This window comes from Peromyscus californicus, unplaced genomic scaffold, assembly GCF_007827085.1.
Source record: "Peromyscus californicus insignis strain IS unplaced genomic scaffold, ASM782708v3 Scaffold_4__1_contigs__length_199733344, whole genome shotgun sequence".
In the NCBI taxonomy this organism is placed as follows: domain Eukaryota; kingdom Metazoa; phylum Chordata; class Mammalia; order Rodentia; family Cricetidae; genus Peromyscus; species Peromyscus californicus.
Window position 1 is genome coordinate 64,234,611 of NW_026294562.1, and position 19,099 is coordinate 64,253,709.

Consider the following 19,099-nt stretch of genomic DNA (forward strand, 5'->3'; position numbering starts at 1 on the left):
CCTTGGTGCTGGTCTTCCTTCACTGCCAACCACCTGAAGGCTCCGCACTTGGCACTGCGTCCCCTTCTTCCTATATACTCTCAAATTGACATCACCCAACACCTGGTAACTTCTACACTCACCTAGGCCCAGTGTTCTCCAAGGAATGGCATACAGACAGACACTCAGCTGCCCAGCTGACAGTCTCCACTTGGCTGTTTTGGCGGGTCTCCCAGGCACCTGCCAAACCACAGCTCTGGATCTCCTTACAAACTCCTGATCCAGACTTCTCTCAGTGCCTTAGGCCAAAACCCGAGGACCATCCTGTATGCATGCTCACCCTTATCCTCATCTCTGCCTGGGCCCAACCAGGGCACAGGGTACCAGCTGCCCTCCCCTCCACCCTCCCAACTCCTCACACTGCCTCCCCAGCCCCGCCCCCAATACCCTGCTGGTGTTTTGAACTATCTGTCAATGTGCATTCAGCCCCCTGGATCTGAGGTTATAGGAAATATTCAAAACTGAAAATTGCATCTGTCCTGAACAAGAGATTTTTCCTAAGCAAAAGAGTCTATCAGCCATTCTCAGAACCAGAAAATACTGCCGGAAACACTGGGGCTTAGATGCAAGGCATAGATATTGTGAGTTACAGAATTTTTATTGTATGTAGTTTTTGCTCATAATAGAGACACATAATGACTTAATTATGGGGGGAAAGATCTTTAATATATCCCTACGATCATCTCTCAGCATGTAAGTATCAAATTAGTATAATTTTGAATGGTAGTGTGTTAGGACGTTCATTTTTAAAAACTACCATTTGAGCCAGGTGGTGGTGGCACACACCTTTAATCCCAACACTTGGGAGGCAGAGGCAGGTGGATCTCTGTAATTTTGAGGCCAGCCTGGTTTACAGAGTGAGTTCCAGGACAGCCAGGGCTGTTCCACAGAGAAACCCTGTCTCAAAAAACCAAAAATGAATGGTGGCCTGGTATGGTGGCTCACCCCAGAACTTGGGAAGCAGAGGCAGGTGAATCATCGTGAGTTCCGGGCTACCAGCGTGGTCTACATATTGAGTTCCAGGCCAACCAGGACTACATAATAAGATTATGTCTTTATAAAAACAAAGTGGCACATCCCAACAGGCAGTCTGTCTTAGTCAGTGTTCTGTTGCTGTGAAGAGACACCATGATCATGGCAACTCTCATAAAAGAGAAGCATTTGATTGGGGCTTGATTACAGTTTCAGAGGTTTAGTTCATTGTCATCATGGCAGGGAGCATGGCGGCACACGGGCAGACATGGTGCTGGAGAAGTAGCTGAGGGTTCTATATCCAGATCCACGGGTAGCAGGAAGAGCAAAGCCACTGAACCTGGCTTGGGCTCTGAAACCTCAAAGTCCACTCTCAGTGACACACTTCCTCCAACAAGGCCACACCTCCTAATCCTGTCCAGTCCTGCCACCCCCTGGTGACCAAGCATTCAAATCTATGAGCCTATGGGGGTCATTCTTACTCAAACCACCACACAGTCCGAATATAAAGAGGTCTGAGGCAGCCGGGCGGTGGTGGCGCACGCCTTTAATCCCAGCACTCAGGAGGCAGAGCCAGGCAGATCTCTGTGAGTTCGAGGCCAGCCTGGGCTACCAAGTGAGTTCCAGGAGAGGCGCAAAGCTACACAGAGAAACCCTGTCTTGAAAAACCAAAAAAAAAAAAAAAAAAAAAAGAGGTCTGAGGCAAAGCAGTGTTGCCCGCCTGCCTTCACTTCTGAGTGAGTGTGTCTACCCCTGCTGCTGCCATTCTCTACTGAGCTCGGTGTTCAGCTTCTTCAACCTTCCTACATAGACTGAATGCCAGTGACACCCGAGGAACTTCTAGGCCTTCAGCCCAGCATTAGGACTGCTGAGAGTGGGACCTGGCTTCATAGCCCTTACAGATTCTCAACCTCCCCAGTGAGCAGACAGCAGACAGCCGACAGCCATCATTGAACTACCCAGCCTCCGCTCTGTGAGCCTGGGGAAAGTCCTGTTGGATTTGGTGCCCTCCTGTTCTTCACTGACAAGCCTTAATACGCTCAATGCTCTTCAAGGAGCCAGCTGTCGGTGAAGTCTGAGGTGCTCAGCTTTTAGCGGCTGCAGTTGTTGGCTTCCTTCCACACCTGACCCTGGACCTTGCAGAGTAAGAAATTGCTGCTTCGGAGCATCAGTGCACAAAGAATTCTCAGACAGAGAAAGGAGCCTGCAGTGGGCATTAGGCCAGGGTCACAGCTGAGACATGTGGGTAGCTAGGTCCAAACTGAGATCGCATTACCCAGTGGGAGCGACTTCATAGAATCTATATCTGTGCCCTTTTTTTCCGTGGGCCTGAATCTGGGTCTTCCCTTGGGGTTGTGACGGTTCAGGCTCTGCTGGGGCAGTGGTACTCCTTGGAGTGTCCCGCCTGTGTCCCCACCCACAGCACAGGTCTAGCTAGCTGCCCTGAAGTATGGGGACCACCAAGTGGCATTCCAGGTGCCTCAAGGGGCTATAGGTTTCTTCCAGACATGTTTGGAGGTCTAGGGAGAGCTTACCTACCTAGGAAGGGTCTCTCTGGCCATCTGTTGGTGCTCCTTATCCACCAGAAGCTTCAGAAGAATCTGGAATCTCTTGAAAACTAGACAGAGGACCAGTTCTACAGCTAGTGGGAAGTAAGATCTTAGTTTTGATGCCTATGGAGGACCAACTCCAGAGAACTAACATTGCTAGTGACCATGATGTTCAACTTTATCCTTTACTTCCTAGCTGGCCCTGACTCTGATATTAATATTGTCAACTTGGCAGGATCTAAACTCGCCTAAGAGATCAACCTTCGTGCATGTCTGGGAAGGAGTTTCTACATTGAATTAGTTAGGGTCAGAAAATCCATCCTAAAATTGGGTGGCACCATTTTGTGTGCTGGGGCCCTGGCAAGTTGTGAACCAGCATTCATCTCTCTGCTTCCTGACTGTGGATGCAGTGGGGACAGCTGTCCGAGTTCCTGCTACGCCACCTTCCCCACCGTGATGGACGGTACCTTCAAACGGGGAGCCAAAAATAAGCTGATTTTGTCAGCTATTTTGTGACAGCCACAAGGAAAATAACTCATACAATGACTTCATTGAGCAAATATTCCTCCAGTGAGTGATAAGTGGGTGGGGCCATGCGAGCCACAGGCATGCCTGATAGTTTCCTTCAGTCTGATTTCTAGTTGCCGAGAGAAGCGACAGTTCGTGGGAGACTTGAAGGCTGCTTCTGACGTGTGTCTTCATTTACTGACTGGGGAAAGGGAAGGGACAAAGCACAGGTGACTCCTGGGAAAGGAGGTCTCAGGTGAAGTGCCAGGGATGCACAGCACACCCTGTGGTGTGGTGTGCTATGCCCATGTCTTCCGACTAAACAGCACTTGAGGGCTCTAAGCACATCTGGCTTCTAGGGTCTCTTCCTGCAGCTTCCTGTCCTTGCAGTGGGCTCTGTGTCCACACAGGCCCAGGGGTACCTTGTTGCTGCTGTCACTCTTGCAAATACCTGTCCTGCTAGATCCCTTGAGCACATGGTTCCAGATGAGTGACAGGGCTGCTGGAACTTGGAAGCAGCGGAAATGCTATGAGCAGGTGAAGGTATCCTCAGGATGTCATGAGATGGATGTGTTTTGACAAGCTGCACATAAAACACACGTGCTGCTGCTGCTGCAGTGGGGTTGGTGACAGAGTAGCTGAGGATGTGACAGAAATGCTCTGCTTGGTGATCTCCATGGCCCCCAATTCTTTATATGAAAAGACCCTTATTGTCACAGGAGAACAGAAGGCTGCAACTGCTGGGTCCCTAACAAGTCATTTTTCCTAGCTGCAAAATGCTTTGGAGGAGGGCAAGCGAAATGTTTGGGGCTACAAGTATGGTCACAAGTGTGGTTCAGCCATAGTAAGAGGCTCTCGGTTTCTGGCCCATCTTTTCCTGCATGCACACAGAGGGTAGTTTATTTTTCAATGCACAGCCAGTGTTGGTTCATGGCTGGCTTCACAAAGCACTTGTCGAATCCCGAGTTTATGTGTACTCACACCAACTTATTCTGTTTAGTTCAAGTCCACTACGAATACTTCAGGGGAAACTCAGCGTTGGCCCCAGGACTATGCCATTTGACAAGGCCCTCGGGACCCACGGCATACGCCCTCTGTGAGAGGGATGTCCCACTGGTTAGGGGTCCCTGCATGCACTCCCACTGGATTCTGGACTCCCAACTCTCTCCACTTGCCATTCTCTTCCCCAAAGATATCCACCAGGATAAAGGAGTGGGTACCTCTGTAGAGACCTGGCCACATCCTCCTTTATATAAGACCATTTGGTTCCAGGGGCAGGAGCTCAGGGCAGGGGACCTGGGGCAGGAGCTCAGGGCAGGGGACCTGGGGCAGGAGCTCAGGGCAGGGACCTGGGGCAGGAGCTCAGGGCAGGGGACCTGGGGCAGGAGCTCAGGGCAGGGACCTGGGGCAGGAGCTCAGGGCAGGGACCTGGGGCAGGAGCTCAGGGCAGGGGACCTGGGGCAGGAGCTCAGGGCAGGGGACCTGGGGCAGGAGCTCAGGGCAGGGGACCTGGGGCAGGAGCTCAGGGCAGGGACCTGGGGCAGGAGCTTGGGGCAGGAGCTCGGGGCAGGGGACCTGGGGCAGGAGCTCAGGGCAGGGGACCTGGGGCAGGAGCTCAGGGCAGGGGACCTGGGGCAGGAGCTCGGGGCAGGGGACCTGGGGCAGGAGCTCAGGGCAGGGGACCTGGGGCAGGAGCTCAGGGCAGGGGACCTGGGGCAGGAGCTTGGGGCAGGAGCTCGGGGCAGGGGACCTGGGGCAGGAGCTCAGGGCAGGGGACCTGGGGCAGGAGCTCAGGGCAGGGGACCTGGGGCAGGAGCTCAGGGCAGGGGACCTGGGGCAGGAGCTCAGGGCAGGGGACCTGGGGCAGGAGCTCAGGGCAGGGGACCTGGGGCAGGAGCTCAGGGCAGGGACCTGGGGCAGGAGCTCAGGGCAGGGGACCTGGGGCAGGAGCTCAGGGCAGGGGACCTGGGGCAGGAGCTCAGGGCAGGGGACCTGGGGCAGGAGCTCAGGGCAGGGACCTGGGGCAGGAGCTCAGGGCAGGGGACCTGGGGCAGGAGCTTGGGGCAGAAGCTCAGGGCAGGGGACCTGGGGCAGGAGCTCAGGGCAGGGGACCTGGGGCAGGAGCTCAGGGCAGGGGACCTGGGGCAGGAGCTCGGGGCAGGGACCTGGGGCAGGAGCTCGGGGCAGGGACCTGGGGCAGAGGCATAAGCGCCCACCTTGCTCTTCTCCTGCTGCAGCTCAATCTGGATATCCGTGAGCTTGGCTCGCAGCTCCTCGTTGGCAGCCTGCAATGCAGCGAGTGCCTCTGCTTTGTCCCCCTTGGCCCGGCTGCCCGCGCCCTTCTTTGACATGGTGAGGCTGGATGGCCAGAAAGACGCCCAGGGGCAGCTGCTCCGTCTGGGCCAGGGTATCCACGCCAAGCTCTTGGCAGGTGCCACTCCGCTACATTTTCTCACTCACCTAGAGGAAAAGCACATCCCCAGTGAGCAGATTGTATATGGCCAGCTGCTACAGTAGCCCCTCAGCCAGGGGCCTTCAAGCCTAGAGCTCAGGGCCTTGGTGATGGGGTGGGGGCACATCTACTCTCTCTACTCTCATCCCAGAGCTGAGTTTGTGGTCCTGACTGTGCTTGCTGAGGACCAGCACTGGTCACAGAGGCATCTGCCATTCCTCAGTGTCCTCAGACAGGGACTCCATGCATTGGACATGCTATTCCTTTGCTCCTTTAAGAAGAGATTGGTGTATAACTCTAAACCTAGAGTTTCATATGTGCGTGTGAGACCCATGATGGCAACAGTAAGTGTAAACCATGAGCTAAGAATAGATGGTGGAGCAGAGGCCACAACCCAGGGTCATCCCAGGGATCCACAAACTTCATCCAGGAAACGCAGGGGTTCGGGGAGGAGGCAGAATCAAGAGGAGGGGAGAGGAGGGAGAGGGAAGGAGAGGTGAGGGGAGGAGAGGGGTGGGGAAGGAAACAGAACATACAGGACTCAGTGAGGTATTTGTCCTTTCACATGGAGGTAGGGTACCAGCTCACCAAGGAAGAACCCACAAACCCTGGTTGGGCTCCCTGGAGCACTAGAACCCAGCTTAGCCCTGGGCAGCTGCCTGCTGCCCTCCCCTTCTGGGAATGGAAGCCTTGAGTGTGAGCTCTCTGTTGCTACACAACTAGCTGTAACTCCTCCCAGTTGTCTGTCCAACACCCATGCCTAGGGTCTGGGGGCCACCTAGGCTGGTCCCTTAAATGGGTTCAAATTTATTCTGTTTATACCGTTGGCTAGAAACACCAGCATTTTACAAAAGCAGCTCAACAAAATGGCTGATGGCATTCAAGTACCCAAATGGTCTTGGGTTAGGGAGCTATCTTGAATGGTGGACTCGCCACATGGCAAGGATTCCTCAGGCCTTGGTCTAGATCAGTGGTTCTCAACCTTTCTAATGCACTGACCCTTTAATACAGTTCCTCATGTTGTGGTGACCCCCAACCATAAAATTATTTCCTTGCTACTGCATAACTGTAATTTTGCTACTGTTACGAATTGTAATGTAGCTACTGTTATGAATTGTAATGTAAATTCTGACATGCAAGATATCTGATATGTGTCCCCTGTGAAAGGGATGTTTCACTCTCAAAGAAATCGCCACCCACAAATTGAGAACTGTTGGTCTAGATGGAAGGAGCCATGGGCCCTGATATTGCTTCACTAACCTGTGACCAAGGTATAGACTTTTCTACAGCTTCTGGATTGCCATACCCTGCCCAGCAAAGCCTGCTGCCCATCCTGCCCACATCCCATTGGAGCAATTCTGTACCAGCTTCCAGTCAAGAGTATCAGACACAGCCCAGAGCCATCTACATAAAATTCCTGCTTTAATTTATCCCCCTGACTCCTCCCATTGCCTCAGCAGCTGCCAGCAAGGTTCAGGGCCCCTGTAGGGCCCACCATGACCATGCCAAGGCACCAACATTTACTCAGTATCTTCAGTAGTTTATTTTACTTATTTTAAGATATAACTCTTAAAAAAAAAAAAGTGGTACATGCCTTTAATACCAGAACTCAGGAGGCAGAGGCAGGTGGAGCTACATGAGTTCAAGACCACCCTGGTTACAAATCAAGCCCTAGGCAGCCAAGACTACCTAGTGAGACCCTGTCTCAAACAAAAACAAAAACAGAAAAAGAATCTATAGGCCTTGCCTCGATAAAGCCATGTTATTAGCCACACACAAAGGTAACCAACTTCAAGAGGGAGCAAGGAAGATACTGTGTGTGTGTGTGTGTGTGTGTGTGTGTGTGTGTGTGTGTGTGTGTGTGTGTGTGTGTGTCAGGGTCGTTTCCAGAAGCCTGGTGCTCACAGCCCAAGTTGCTATGAGACAGTGCAGGCCCATGTGGTCTGAGATGGGCCATCTTGAGCCACCACTGGGGGAGCTCTGCCAAGCTCTGCCTGCCTGAAGTAGCACTGGAGGCAGAAGTCAGCAGCAGGCTGCGATGGAGCAAGGGCTCCCAAGGGATGCAACCCAGAGATGCAGAGACCTGGAGACTAAGGACGTCCTTGGCTTCGTGTCAGCTCAGCCCCAGCCGCAGATGCAGAGAGGGTGAAGAGGGGAGTCACAGGAAGGGAACTAGGCAGTCCTGAACTATATTCAATGCAGGAGGGCACAGGTCAGGGACAGCCAAGAGACAGTCACTTGGAGTGGCTCTGGTTAAGCACCTGTAACTTGCTCTGTATTGGAATTAGCATAAAAATATTGACTGTGGTGCTAGAGAGGTGACTGGGAGTTAAGAGCGCTGGCAGCTTTTCAAGAGGAACCAGGTTCAAGCCCCAGCTCTGACATCGCAGCTCACACCCATCTGCAACTCCAGTTTCAGGGGATCCAATGGCCTCATCTGGCCTCTGCAGGCACCATACACAAGCGTGGCTCACAGACATATGTGCAGACAAAATACCCACGCACGTATAATAAAAACAAGTCTTTAAAAGAATATGCTGAGTATCTCAAATGTTTGTTAAAGTGTGTTTGATGATTAGTGAAATAAAGAGCCCTGGACGTTCTCCTCCGAGTCTGAGGGAAAGCCTGTGCTCCATCCCAGGCCTTCTCAGCTCCCAGGCACGTATTGCTTCGCTGTTAGTGCTGAGCAGAACTGAATTTTTCATGCTTTCTTTGGTGAAGTCATTAAATTAATAGCTCCATCTACCATCTTTTGTTTTGGGGTCTCCAAGGAAGTAATAAATTTTCTTCCCAAGACCACGGTAGAAGGGTTGGGCTGATCTCCGCCAGTCTCTCTGTGATAAGAGATACTGCAGGCGGCAGAGCTTTACGGTTGATGGATGCACCCTGGCGTGGGTTAATCACCTCTGTAAACCTCAGGATGCTCACTGGGGGCCTATCTGGGGAAGACTACCCTCCCCTCTCTGTCCCTGCTTGCCCTTGAGTTTATTTAATGTTTAGCTATGATATGTGTTTTGATGTCACTGTGTGACCTAAAGGACATGGAGAGATCAGAGTAAGCCTTCAACACCCAGCACTCTTTGGAGCACTGTTCCTCCCTGCTCTGCTCCATCATTCCTGTCCTGTCTGGGTTGTCACACATAGTCTTGCAGTCTTTAAAGCAGCTTGGTCAGAGGCCTTAAGCCAGACCAATGACTCGTGGCAATGCACACTTGTAAGTAAAGATGAATGTGCCAAACGGTAAATAAACTGTGTGACTCAACCAGCCACAATACAGCTTCTACAGTGAGATTCTTCTTCTCTCTCTTTCTCTCTTTGTTGTTGTTGTGTTGTTTGTTTTGGTTTTTCTTTTAAATTTTGTTTTGTTTTTCAGGGGGAGACTGCAAGGGCAGATGACAGATTTGAGGAGACAGGGAGGTAAGTGGTATCAAAATTCATGATTCAAAATCCACAAAGAATTAATAAAAGTTATAAGAAGTTTTTTTTTCTTTTTTTTTTTTAAAGCAGGCTCAGGTTTTCTGGTTAACTTGTTTATGGGGAAGAGATTATGACTCTGACAATTCATTTCCATGGAAACATAAAGTGATGTTGAGGGAGGCCGGTGACACATGTCCACCAAATTTGGAATCTGAAAGAACAAGTAGGAGGAGATAGAAAGGAGCCACAGGCCATGGGGCCAGCACTTCCTTGTTGAGCAGGACCCTCACAGTGATCCAGAGGCCCTGGTACACATAGAGGGCCATGGGGAGGGCAGCAGAGTCCACATCTGAGTTTCTTCCAGGGGTGCAGACCAGGTTGAGGCCCATGGTAGTCAAATAGAACCACCTCTGCTGCAGCTAAATGCCTGTAAACAGAACCACCACTCAGAGGGGCAAATTAATTGGCCATTGGTGTCTCGTTGCAAATGCTGGTGACAAGAGATCAGGATCCAACCTGGAAGCCAGAGGAAGAAGAACCTTCCTCAGGTGGAATAGGGAGTTTCTGGAGTAGAGGCTAGCAAGGTGGACTGTTGGAAGAGATGGGCTGATGGGAGATATCTTTCTGTACGTTGTGAATATGTGCTGCTCTGATTGGTTGATAAATAAAGCCATTTGGCCTTGGCAAGGCACCTTAGAGGCAGGTGGGAAATTCAGAGAGACAGGAAGAAGGCAGGGAGAGACACCAGCCACTACTGAAGGAGAAGCAACATGCCAACAGATCAGTAAAGCCACGGAACATGTGGCAAAATGTAGATTAATAGAAATGGGTTAATTTAAGATATAAGAGCTAGCTAGCAAGAGGCCTGCCTTAGACCATACAGTTTGTAATATAAGCCTCTGTGTGTTTAATTGGGTCTGAGCAGCTGTGGGACCAGGTGGGACACAGGAAAACTTCCAACTACAGTGGGCCTCTGGAACACTGACTGGCTCTGAATGCTGATGGGAAGCTGGGTGCTGTGGGAGGAGGCTTAGAGTGGAAGTCATAGGAGGGCAAACAGCAACTTAGAGCAAAGCTGAGGTCTGATTAGATGTGCTGAATCTCAGTGTCCAGAGTTTCCCCCAACTCTGCTGGCTGCAGCCATTGCCAATCCCAGAGAGAGCCTTGGACTAAAAGTTCAGTGCCTGGGGGTCCTATGTGGGGTACACTATCACATGAGGAGCAGGCAGTACATGGAAGGACATCCAGGCAAGTCTGACCACATATGTTTCCTAGCAGCTAGAGGCAGAGACCCTAAGTGGAAGCAGAGCCATGTGGTCACTCTGTGGCAGTCCCCTAGGCTGGCCAGATACAGGAGTGGCTCCAGGGCAGCATGTCAGCCGCTGTGTGTCTAAAAGGACAGTACCCCCAGGGCCAGACCTAGCACCAGGCTCCAGCTGAAGCCTCTAAATACTCCTACCTGTCTTTTATCCCATGTTTGGAATGAGAATAGTCCACAGCTCTGAGTAACTGGGAAGACCTCTCTTTCTCTTAGGAATTCAGCATTGGCTTCTGGCACTGGGGGAGCCCAGCTGGGCAGCCTGACCTCTGTGTGTACAGCTGCCTAGCAGATGACCCTCGTGGGCATCCAAAGGCCCAGGGAAGTGGCAACATATAAGCCAGCCACCAAAGTGAGGCTTTTCTCCAAAGCCATTGACTCAAAGCACTGTGGTTTAACTTCCTTCGGCCTCCTGGGACAGAGAGGAACACGGCTAGGCACCTGCCGAAGCTGCCACCAGGCGGGCCCACGGGTGGCTGAAGACATTTCCTCTTTGGCCTTTAAGACTGGGCACCAAGTCGCTATTCTTGGGAGGAACATCCCGCGTCCGGTCTGTCCTGCATTCAACTTCATGAACATCTATTGTGTTATGTGGTCCTTCCACAAATTTACAGGAAGTAGCATATTACCAACTTGACAAGAAAAACAAAATACTCTATTTGAGTACTGTCAAAGTCATCGGGAGGCGGGTGGACTTCCCCTGACATGTTGTCCTTCAGTTATGACAATCAATGGGACAGCTTGCTGCAGGTGCGATGGAACGTGTGAAAAAGCGCTCATCATGACGAGCTGACAGCAGCCCTTGGAAACAGGCATAGCAGCTGTCAGTGTGCTGGCTGAAAGATGGAGTTATCGAAGATTTGGGTTGTGGCCACATTTCCAACCGCATTTCAAAGGAATCCCTTATATTAATCATTTATAGACCCCCCCCCCGGGAGAAATGAAGTTGATAGGAAAAAAGGTGGTGGGAATGGGAGGAGAGAAGAAAAGAATCCTTCCAATAAGAAAAAGCTTTAGCTTCTATCTGGGGTCTCTGTGAGGTACTCACAACCCAGCCAGACAAGCCACGCCCACTATGAGGTTATGATTGACAGGAGCCGGGTTAAATTTTCAGTTTGTGCTGGTCATTTTTTTGTCAACTTGACACAAAGTGGAGTCATCTGAGAAGAGGGAACCTCAGCTGAAAAACTGATATTGTCATCTTTCTTTTTTAGCCATTTCAGTGAGTAATGGGGCATTTCAGTTGTAATTTGAGTTTCTCTAACAACTCGGGTGTGTTTGCACAGCTTACTTGCCACCAGCATACCCAGTGAAGCATCTGCTGTAGGCTGCCATTCCCTGGTCCCTTGGTAGAGGCCTCAAGTTGTCCCCTTGGCTGTACTGTCTATCCATTGATGGCTTCTTCAACTCCCCCCACCCCCTGCAATATTTGAGATAAAAGGAAAAGCTGAAGTTCCCTACCATGAGTTCCTGGGGTCACCAGGCCCCAGCTGGCCGCCCTGTCCCTTCTCAGTGTTTTCTTGTACTGATTTTACAGTCCAAAGAGAAGAAGGGAAAAGACATCTGTTGGCCTCATCTTCCTAGATACACGGTCTTGTGGTGGTTTTTTAATCAAAGGATGGAATCTTGGGCTTGCACTTAGCATTATTTCATTTACACAGTAGGTGTGATTTAATATTCTCCAGTGCTCTACCCAAGATGGAAGGCAGGTGTTCTGTTAACAGAGCCCACCACCCAGTGTGAAGAAACCGAGTACCTCTTGGCTCCCATTAGCTATCTTCAGGGTGTGCTGCAAGGCCTTGGGCTGTGCAGGTCTGGCGGGCCTGGTTAGTTGATTTGAGACACAAGAATGAGCAGCAGCTGAGCTGGCAAGATGGCACATAAGGTTATTTGCTGCCGAACCTCGCAAGCTGAGAGGCAGAAGAACTCACCTGGCAGAAGAAAAATCCCAGCTCTGCAAGCTGTCTTCTGACCTTCACGTGCACACAAAGAAATTAAATGTAAGACAAACGTCTTAACCACTATGCCATAGAAACCAGCAAAATTGATGTTTTAAAAAAGCAGAAACCGGCCGGGCGGTGGTGGCGCACGCCTTTAATCCCAGCACTCGGGAGGCAGAGCCAGGCGGATCTCTGTGAGTTCGAGGCCAGCCTGGGCTACCAAGTGAGTTCCAGGAAAGGCGCAAAGCTACACAGAGAAACCCTGTCTTGAAAAACCAAAAAAAAAAAAAAAAAAAAAAAAAAAAAGCAGAAACCAAAAATCCAGCAGAGAGACGCTTGTTGCTGAACCTGACAACTTCAGCTTAATCCCCTGGGTCCACGTGGTGGGGGGAGAGAACTGACTCCTGTATGTTGTCCTCTGACTGCCACACGCACATCGTGACATGTGTACACACACACACACACACACACACACACACTACACAATAAACAAACAAACAAACAAACAAATAAATAAATAAAATGTAAAACATTTTTTCAGCAGGTAAAGATTATTACCACCAAGCCTGATGATCCAAGTTTGATCCTGGAGACTCAGTTGGCAGAAGGAGAGAACTGACTCTCTCAAGTTGTCCTATGACATCCACATATGTGCCATGGCACATGGATGCATGCACACAGACAAAATAAATGAAAGAAAAGATGGGCAGCTACAATTATTTTATGAAATGAACACATGTTGTGGAATATTACTTTAACTATGGAAAGATGTGCTACATCTGTTTATGTTACAGAATATTTCTTTAACTATATAAAGGCGTGTTACATTAGTTTATGCTGCACTTGTCTAATGATGTTAAGATGTATTGCTTTGCCTGCCTAAGGCACCTGATTGGTCTAATAAAAAGCTGAACAGCCAATAGCTAGGCAGGAGAGGGATAGATGGGGCTGGCAGGCAGAGAGAATAAGTAGGAGGAAGAATCTAGGCAGGAGAGAATGTGAGGGGGAGGGAGGGACGGACGAACGGAAGGAAAGAGAGAGAATAAAGGAGAAAGAGAGGGAGACACCCGGGGCCAGCCAGGCAGGCAGCCATGGAGTAGGACATACAGAGTGAAAGAACGGTAAAAAGCCCCAAGGCAAAATGTAGATGAAGAGAGACAGGTTAATTTAAGTTATAAGAGCTAGTGGGACAAGCATAAGCTAAGGTTGAGTGTTTATAATTAATAATAAGTCTCTGTGTCATGATTTGGGGGCTAGTTGGTGGCCCAAAAGAAAGCCTGCTACAAACTCAGACATATGAAATGTTTTAGAATAACAGACAAGGCTTCCCCTCAGCTCAGGACCTTCAGAAAGTCTTGGGTAATAACTCCAGCCCCAGAGTCCACCATCCAGACTGAAGGTCACAGCCTCATGAACTAGAACATCATGGCCCTAACTTAGGGAGACGGCTGGGAAAGCTGGGGTGCTCAGGGCCTTTCTTATCATGTCCCAGCTGTGCTGAACAAACAGCAGCCAGTCTGAGCAAGTGAAGGGAGAACCTGAGGTGAGGTGGACAGCTGGGCTGGCAGGTAGACAGCTGGGCTGGCAGGTAGACAGCTGGGCTGGCAGGTAGACAGCTGGGCTGGCAGGTAGACAGGGATGGGCAGATGGAAGGATAGAGGCAAGCCACACTTCCTCCTTCCTGAAGACCTCCATCTGGAGTCACATCAATTCTTCCTACCTCTCCTGAAGTTTTACTGGATCTAGATGAGGATCTATCCATTCAAGAGAGATTTTCTAGTTTATTACCAAAAATCAAGCACCTGGCATGCATCACTCTGCACTGTTTCACCTTTGCTTAGGATTCATGTGATGCCCTGTGCCCTGTAGCCTCTGCTTCAGTGAAAGGTTGTACCCAATGGAGGGTACAATAAAGAACTGTTGACAAATGTTTGGAATCATGAAAAGGCCTGGGTCAAAGAAAACACTCAGAACACAAATGCTTCACAAGGGGCTGTGTTCTATATATATATATGACCTCTTACAGTCAATAAGGAAAAGCCAGACAACTCAGTAGAAAAATAGCAAAAGACATGGACAGGCACTTCCCAGAGAGCATGTGTATGCCATGAGCACAGAATGGGTCTGGGGGGGATGTCAGGAGCAGAGCAGCGGGACACAGAAAGAGCTCCTCATGACGGGTGGGGAGGGCCATGGTGCTGCCCAAATTAGGGATGGAGGTCAGAGCCTGCCCTGTGTCAGGCCAGCTCTGAGAGGCCTGGTGGACCTCCATTCAGGTCACATCAAGCCTCCCCTTGTGCATACTCTCATCTCCAGATCTCCTTCAGTCCTGCAGTCTGGCTCAGTGTGCGTTGTGGCAACCAGCAGCAGTCAAAGGCCAGGTGCCAGCTGGACTCACAGCCTGGGTCTCCTGTTCCAGCTTCAGAGCTCTGCACCATCCAGGATTAATGGCTGAGGACAGTGGGTGCAGTGTCACTGTGGCGACCAGTTTGAAAGTCTTGAGCGAGGCTCAGAACAGTTGCTTTATCACAACCACAAGACAAATCCAGGCAAGCCTCTTTTCATGATACCCTTGCATGATTAGTATTTTGCAAATATAATTTAGGAGGAAATACTACCATGGCTGTCTCGGTGTATTATTCTTGGACAAAAGTAGCTAGAAAAGAAATATATATCCTTTTAAGAATAATGTTAGTTTATGCCCGGTGACAGTGGTGCACACCTTTAATCCCAGCACTCAGGAGGCAGAGCCAGACAGATCTCTGTGAGTTTGAGGCCAGCCTGGTCTACAGAGTGAGATCCAGGACAGGCACCAAAACTACACAGAGAAACCCTGTCTGAAAAACTAAAAAAAAAAAAAAGAATAATGTTAGTTTATAAAGCAGAGTTGTGATGGGAGCTTGGAAATGAGAAAGCCAGGAACATACAGCCTTAGGGCTGCTCCCTGCTGGTACAAGAGAGCTGAGAATAGTGTGACCCTGAACCTCAAATACATATACTTTTAAGTGTTTATGTGCCTGCCACGTGTGTGCAGGTACCCACTGAGGCAAAAAGAGGGTACTACATCCTTTAGAGTTAGAGTTACAGGTGGTTGGGGACACCTGACATGAGAGCTAGGAACCAAACTGGGGTCCTCTTAACCACTGAGTCATCTCTCTAGCCCTTGAATCTCAAACTTTTACTCTTGAAATTGCTCTCTAGCACAGCGGGCATGGTGGTGCACATCTTTAATCCCAGCCACTCAGGAGGCAGAGGCAGGTGGATCTCTGTGAGTTCAAGGTCAGCCTGGTCTTCATAGTGAGCTCCAGGACAGCCAGGACTGTTATACAGAGAAATCCTGTCTTGAAAACCAAAAAGAAATTGCTCTCTAGGAAACAAGGGCCTTGCTTAGAGTGCCTCTAATCACCCAGCTGAGGATACTTCCTCCCACGCAGGAGTCCTTGAACCTATACAGCAGTGTGTCTGTCTGGTTGAGGAAGTATGGGTGTAGACACCATTCAGGCTGCCACTGGTTCTGACAACTAACTAATAACTAGCATCCCACATCAGAGACTAATTCCTGGTATGCGCAGTCCAAAAGGACTGGCTGCTTCAGAGATGGGTCAACGGGCCCAGAAGCTCTGCTGCCATGGACCTCTGGCAGGAATAAAATGTCCCATAATTCCCTTGAAGTCTCTGTATTTCCTTCATTGGTGTGGGCTTGTGCTTGCAAAGCTTACTGCATACCACTCAAGTTTGATTTTGCCTATTTTTTATTAACTAGTACATGTCATTTAGTTATCAATAAAAATATACTTAGAGTTATAAAATGCTTTTTTAGTGAGGTTTTTTTATAAAATTATCATTGTTATTATCAATCAAAATCACTGCCTTTTTATCTATGGGAAAAATTCCCATAGTTCCCTGCCTTTTTATCTATGGGAACAATTCCCATAGTTCCCTGCATTTTTATCTATGGGAACAATTTATTTTAGATATCTTTAGTCCTGTTTTGCTTGAGACAGGGTTCTGTTATATACCCCTGGCTGACCTGGAATTCAATGTGCAGTCTAGGCTGGTTTTGAACTTGCAATCTGCCTGCCTCAGTCTCCCGAATGCTGGGATTCCAGGCATGCACCCACATGCCCAGTAAGTTGATTTGAATGTGAAATATCCCATACAAGCTCATGTATTTGAACACTTTGTTTCCAGCTGGTGGTGCTGTTTGGGGGACTGTGGAATATTTTATATAATGGGTCTAGCTGGTGGATTTAAGGCAATCATATGGGCAGAACTAGAGGGTTATAGGTGCCTTGTTGTGACCTGAGGTCTCTGCTTTTCCTGCTCAGCAGCCCAGATGGGAGAAAGCTACATGACAGTCCTATCAGTCACATACGAGTGAATTCCCTCTGTCACATCTTCTCTGCCATGAAACTGAATTTGCTCAAATTGTGAGCCAAAATAGATCCTTCCCTTACAGTATTTGAGCCAGGTACTTTATCGCAGCCATGAGAAAATTGACAATACACCCATTTAGATAAAGCACTTTTCTTTAATGTTAGATTTCCCAGGAACACAGTTCTTCTCACAGCACGGGAAACTCCACTAGTTTAGGGCAGAGAGTGAATGGCTAGGTTTGAACACCCAGAAAACATCCTGGGGACACTATGTGTTTTGGGCAGAATAATGATGTCCCAATATTGTCCACCGCTCTGGAGAGGGCTGTGATCGTGTTATATCACACAGCAGAACTACACATATGACTAAGGACCTGGATGTCAGGTGGCTCTATCTAACCATGTGAGTCCTAAAGAGCAAGCACCTTCCACACAGGGTCAGGCAGATGGATGTAAGAAGGACTGGCTGGCCTTGAGGAGGTGACCTTACACCAAGTACCAGCACGTACCTCTAGGTCACACAGAGCAAAGGAGGAGGGCCTGCAAACCTATCACCAAGCCTTGGAATAAGAGCTGAGTGGCAGGGCTAGTAAGAATGGTAAACATGCTAGTTATCCAAGCCCAACAACCCGCTTGATCCCCAGAACTCATGAAAAGGTCTGGATGCAGTGCATGCATTTCTAATCCCAGGAGGGAGATGGGAGACAGAGGCAGGAGGATCATGGGACAGGAGAATCTGGAGTGTGCTGCACAGCAGCGCAGACTAAGAGAGTCCATGCTTCAAATGGACCCCCCCAAAAAAGTTGTCCTTCAGCTTCCACATATGGGCGCACACACACACACACACACACACACACACACACACACACACACACACACACACTCTTTTAAAAAAAGAACTGAGTGGTATAAAGCTAAATATGCATGCCACAGAATGAAACCTAGAAGGAAACCCTCCAGTATGCAGGCTTATACACAAACACTGAGTGTGTGCTAGCTTCTCTGCAGGCTGCATGTAAGTAAAGCATTTTAACAAGAGCGCCTACTCAGGGGAGACTGGGCAGCCTTTCCCGCTTACGGTACTGAGGAAACTGCAGACCCATCTGCATAATGGCACAGCTGGCTGGACCCTGGCCTCCATCACATACAACAACTAACTTAAAGCAGATTAGTCTTCAGGATAAAACCACGAAACTCTTAGGCCAACAGTTCTCAACCTGTGGGCCGTGACCCCTTTGGGGTCAAATGACCCTCTCACAGGGGTTGCCATAAGACCATTGGAAAACACAGATATTTACATTATGATTCATAACAGTAGCAAAATTACAATTATGTAGTAGCAATGAAAATAATTTTATGGTTGGGGGTCACTACAACATGAAGAATTATATTAAAGGGTTGCAGCATGATGAAGGTTGAGAACCACTGGCTTAGAAGATAATGCAGGACAAAAGCCTCATGACATTTAGAGTTAGTGATTATTTGTCCGACATTAAAGCAGAGAAAATAAGACAAATTGAACTGGGGCAAATGCTTCCACGCATCAAAAAGTAAAAAAGCCCATAGATGGGGCGAGAATATTGGCAGAGCATGGACGTCATGAGGTTTATATCCGTAGCACACAGTGGTTCCTGTGGCACAGAGAAAGCACATATCTGATTTACGTGGGTAAAGAATTTGAACAGCTATTCCTCTAAAGAAGATAGTCAACAGTCAAATACATGGAAAGATGCTCAGAGTCACTAATAGGGAAATCAAGAACCACTGAGGGATGACACCAGACACTAATTCAGATGACTACGGCCAAAAAAGAGTGCTGGAAGGACGTGGGGCATTGGTACCTTGTGCAGTACTGAATGCAATGCAAAATGGTGTGACTGCTGTGGAGCGCAGTCTGGCGGTTCCCACAACATTAAAAATAGAATTGCCATGGGCCCTGTGATTCCACTTCTGAACACACACTCAGGAGAATTGAAAGTAGGATCTTGAAGAGATATCCACACACCATCGTTTATAGTGGCATGACTCATAACAGCCCAGAGGTGGAAGCCCGAGGGCCCATCTACAGATGAGCAGTCACAGGTAAGCAGGAATGTCACTGTGTTAGTTACTTTTATTGTTATTGCTAGTTATGACAAAAGCAAGCTAAGAACAGGTCTCTTCTGGCACATGTTTAGGAAGAGGTATAGTTCCTCACAGCAGGGAAGGTCTGCAGGCAGAAGTGTGAAGTGGTTGGTCACAGGGTAGAAGCAGCCAGGAAACAGAAAGAGGACAGGAAGTAGGGCTGAGCAACACTCAGGCTCAAAGCCCACTCCCACTGACCCGCTGCCTGCAGCAAGCTTCTACTCTATACTGCTTCCACTATCCTCCAGATCAGAACTACTGAGCCCACGGTGGACATTTTTCTTTCGAACTGCAACAGTTACTCAACCTCAAAAGGGAAAGAAATGATAGCACATGCCACAGCACAGATGGCCTTGAAGACTTTTCACTGAATGAAATAAGTCACCACAAAAAGACACTGTACG

The 19,099-nt window shown here is 49.2% G+C and overlaps 1 protein-coding gene across 32 annotated transcripts in view; it reads right to left on the minus strand.

Annotated features, from left to right (window-relative positions):
• The window catches only part of Jakmip3 (Janus kinase and microtubule interacting protein 3), a 130,178-nt gene that overhangs the window by 71,285 nt on the left and 39,794 nt on the right, over nucleotides 1–19,099 (minus strand). For 31 of the 32 annotated variants that reach the window (XM_052713893.1, XM_052713906.1, XM_052713903.1 and 28 more), the window contains exon 2: nucleotides 5,285–5,528. In XM_052713893.1, coding sequence (XP_052569853.1) covers nucleotides 5,285–5,419 — 135 coding nt within the window. In that variant the 5' untranslated portion in view covers nucleotides 5,420–5,528. Of the gene's footprint in view, nucleotides 1–5,284; nucleotides 5,529–12,186; nucleotides 12,229–19,099 lie in introns of all 32 variants that reach the window. The other variant, XM_052713895.1, reaches the window with a different exon arrangement.